We start from the raw sequence: 4,232 nt of genomic DNA on the forward strand, positions 1-4,232 counted from the left end.
AAGTTTTGGTATAAAACTTGTTTGAATAGGGTGATCATGGATTGAATTTTGAATGATCCAATCCACATCTATTTTGGATCCAAATAATTGGATTAGATTTTTGATCCAAATTCATTTTTTCAGAAAAAGTAGATTGAATTTTTTTAAATCCAGATCAAAATATTTGGATCAAGTTTAAATCCAGATCCAAATATTTGAATCAAGTTCAAAATCAAAAGTCCATTTTTCATAAAATAAATTTAAATTGAATTTTCTAAAACTTTTTTCCATAGGGCCGATACCATAGAATTTGACAGATTTTTTGTCGGGGCCAACGAGGCCAAATTTCAGCATGGGACGAACTCGACTGACTTTCGGTCGGGGCCGACCGAATTTTGGTCGAGCCCGACCAAATTTTGGTCGAGCTCGACCTGGTCGAATTCAGCCAAATTTTGGCTGGGGTCGACTCGGCCGAATTTTGGCTAGGGTTAACTCGGTCAAATTTGAACGAATTTTGGTTGGGGATGACGTGACCAAATTTGGGCCAGGGCCGACTCGACAAAATTTGATTCGAGATCGACTTGACTAGATTCGGCCGAATTTCGGCCAGGGCTGATTTTGCCTAATACAACCAAATTTCCGCCATAGCCGACTTGGCCAACTATGGCCACACTTGGGCCAGGGCCTGATCAGTCAAATTTCGGTCAGGGTTGACTCCACTAAATTTGTTGGTCGGGACCGACTCAATTGAATATGGCCAATTTTCGATCACGACCGACTTGACCAAATTTTGGTCATGGCCAACTGGACTAAATTTGGCCAAATTTAGGTCATCGACTCATCTGAATACGACCAAATTTGGGCCAGAACCAACTTGGCTAAATTTCGGTCATGGATGACTCGGTTGAATACGGCCAAATTTTGATTGTGACTGACTCATTTGAATATGGCCTAATTTCATCCTAAGCCGTCTTAGCCAAATACGACCAAATTTGGGTCAGGACCGACTCGGCCAAATCTCAATCGAGGCCAACTCAATTGAATTCGATCGAATTTTGACTAGAGTCAACTAGGCTGAATACGGCCAAATTTTGCTTGTAGTCGTTTTGACTGAATACGGTCAAATTTTGTCCAGGTCGATTCAACCTGATGCAGTCAAATTTAGGTCGGGGTCAACTCGATTGAATACTTCCAATTTTTGTCCAGGACCGGTTGGGCCAAATTTCGATCAGGACCGACTTGACTAAATTCGGCCGAATTTTGTATAGGGTCACACCAACTCAGTCAAATATGACTAAATTTAGGCTAGTTCGTTTTGATCTTTAGCCTAACCTAATCAAAAATATAAATTGAAAATTTGAATTTAATATTTTGGATTATTTATTTTGAAAATCTAGGTTTAGAGAATAGATATTCAATCTATAAATTATATAAAATGTAGATCAGATTGAAATTCAAATCCAATAAAATGGATTTTAAATAGATTAAATTTTTAATAAAATAAATATTAAATGGATTGGATCAGAGAAAAAATAGATTAGATCATGAAAATTAGATTTTTTGTCCCCCGTTTTTTAAGATCATTTTAATTCATATTGGAATTAGTTTTAGCTTAAATTGTGAAAGAAACATTAAATTTTATTTTTTTTATTTCTCGTTTATATGCTTAGAGTGAAATTACATAAATAGACCCCAATTAAATTTATTTTTCCATTCAATTTTATTCCCCCAACTTCCCTTCTATGTCATATATCAATTGCACAAAATTGTCAATAAATATTAAAAAGAAGAGAAAATTAAATGGTAGAATAATGATAAAGTCATGAAGTTTTTGAGAAGTTAAATAAGAAAACCTATAGAATTTAAATTGCATGAGTGAATTTTCAATTCATAGAAAATCTTATTCAAAGCTCAAATATATAACAAGTAGAACAAAACTGAAAAAGAAATCTTCCCTGCATATAACTCAAACTCAAATTCTCTTCCCATAATTAATCTTGTACAGGAATAGCAGCAAAGCCCAAATTCACAAGAAAACTGAGAGGAAAATGGCAATTCTGTTCTAGTAATTAACGACCAAAGAAAACCTAATTAACAACAACAAAAACCTCTTTCGGTGCAGTGGTTAATGAATCTTCTTATTGTTTTCTTCATTGTTGAGGAAGTCAAGCAACACAGTACTCTTGCACTTTGGGCATTTGGGATCAACCTCAGACAACATAACATACATGAGACAGCGAGGACAACCTACGAGAAGCATGGCCCTTGTTTCTTCAGCTTCACAAGACACGCACGAACTCTCCAACGATTGGACAGAAACCTGCGACGAAGTGGAAGAAGAATCCGATGAGAGATCCGAAGAAGACACCACCGAGGTTGCTGCCCTTGGAGGGGACAGGTTCAGCGTCACTTCCAACCTTGGACTCCTTGCTCTTTTGCTCATCTTTCTTCACAATTAGTCACTGTTTCTGAGTTTTTAACCTAAGAAAAAGTGGGGTTATTGTTGAGTTTGAGCACACATATATATATAGCAGAGTGAAGTTAAAGGGATAGGAAGGAATATTGAAGAGAGGAGAAGGGTGCAGAGGGAGGTGATTGATGGTAATTGAATGAGAAATTTAATGGTGTGTAGAAGTGGAATAGCGTAGAACAGTGGAGAAGATAAAGAAGAGACATGTAGAACACAGTGTCATCATACATGGATGACACCCTGCAAACTTCCTATGCAGTTAACTCCTAAAATCGTAGCTATGGCTATTATCCACATAGACACTATTTTTTTATTATAAATTATACGTACAATCAAATAATTCGTGAAAGTTTGTTTTACATTGTCTTTTAATTAATTGTATATTGTTGAATAAATAATGGGTTAATACAGTAAATAATTACATATTTAAATTTAGTGTAATTCAATCGAAGAGAAATGTTTTATCATATTTAGGTTCAGATTAAGAAAATGTTTCGTTAAGAATTAATTGTAGTGACGAAAAGTTATTAGTTATGATAGTAACTAATTTAAATATCAAATTATAAAATAAAAAGTTATCGATTACTAAAATAGTCACAAATAAAAAATTATAATTGGTTGTTAAATTGGTCATTAATTAATTAGAGACCAATCTAGAAATTAATTTCTTTGATGGCAAAAATCTTGATGGCTAGTGTTTAGTGACCAATTTTTCTTTTTGTAGCTAAATTTTATAAACCAATTTAAAGATCGATTATAATTTTTTATTCATAATAGTGACTATTTTAGTAACAATAAATTTTAATTTTGTAAATTGGTATCTAAATTGACCAAAATCTAACAAGTTTTGGTCGGTAAAATTGATTGTTAATCAGACACTTTCTTATAACGATTAAGTAGTATTTACTCATTACAACTTAACTTGATTGATTTTTTGAAATAATAATTAATTGAATTTTTGAATTGAAATAATAATTAATTGAATTTTTGAAATAAGTCTCAAATAATTCACCCTATCTAAACTAAAGAGAGAACCAACAAGAAGTTTTTCATTAAACAATATTCTGAGTTCGAGTTCTAGAAATGAAAAAACATTTTATTAAAGATAATAGTTATTAATAGTTAATGCTTTATTTGAATAACATGATTTAACAAAACTTTAAAAGGTGGGTGAACGATGAAGATGGAACCCTAAAAAGGGTGAAACACTTGAAAATAAAGAAACTACACCTAACAATTGGCACCCAACTCACCAGGAGAAAGAATTATGGTTCATTAAAACCGATGAGAAAAGAAGATACTTAACTTTCTCCACCAGATTCCATTAAGAAGGTGATTTAGGTGCATGAACAAACCAACCAAAAAAACCATATCTATCTTGAACACCTCACCTTCATATTTTATTTTAGCTCACCATTTTCAAAATCAGTTGGTCTTCGTCATATTTATTCAACGATGGATAGCATTGATTTGCAGAACGAATTTGGCCAAGAGCATAAACAGATACTTTATTGTCTTGTAAACATCAACTTAATTTAGACAATATTTTACATTAATTGAAATTGTGTAAATTTTTCATCAAAGGTTAAAAATGTCCCCTCTAATGCATTCTTTTTAACATGGATAATGATATTTTAATTCACTTTTTTTATCTACTTTTAACTCACTACTTTAATCATTCTTAGATTATCACAGATTGAAGGGTAATTCAAGTGGTAGGTTAAAAGTGAGTCAAAATATCATTATCTTTTTAACATATATGTTTTGTCAAAATCTATTGAAA

At 32.6% G+C, this 4,232-nt stretch overlaps 1 protein-coding gene across 1 annotated transcript; it reads right to left on the reverse strand.

Annotated features, from left to right (window-relative positions):
* Positions 1 to 1,895: 1,895 nt before the first annotated feature.
* Positions 1,896 to 2,691, reverse strand: LOC114170635. The gene has a single exon (XM_028056157.1). The coding sequence runs from the start codon at positions 2,420 to 2,422 to the stop codon at positions 2,105 to 2,107; it is 318 nt and encodes a 105-aa protein (XP_027911958.1). The 5' UTR covers positions 2,423 to 2,691; the 3' UTR covers positions 1,896 to 2,104.
* Between the last annotated feature and the right edge of the window lie 1,541 nt (positions 2,692 to 4,232).

The sequence above is a fragment of the Vigna unguiculata genome, chromosome 11 (genome assembly GCF_004118075.2).
Source record: "Vigna unguiculata cultivar IT97K-499-35 chromosome 11, ASM411807v1, whole genome shotgun sequence".
In the NCBI taxonomy this organism is placed as follows: domain Eukaryota; kingdom Viridiplantae; phylum Streptophyta; class Magnoliopsida; order Fabales; family Fabaceae; genus Vigna; species Vigna unguiculata.

What these genes read in the sequence shown, in the direction of transcription:
- LOC114170635 (XM_028056157.1), bottom strand. Translation starts at nt 2,422, where the DNA reads ATGAGCAAAAGAGCAAGGAGTCCAAGGTTGGAAGTGACGCTGAACCTG.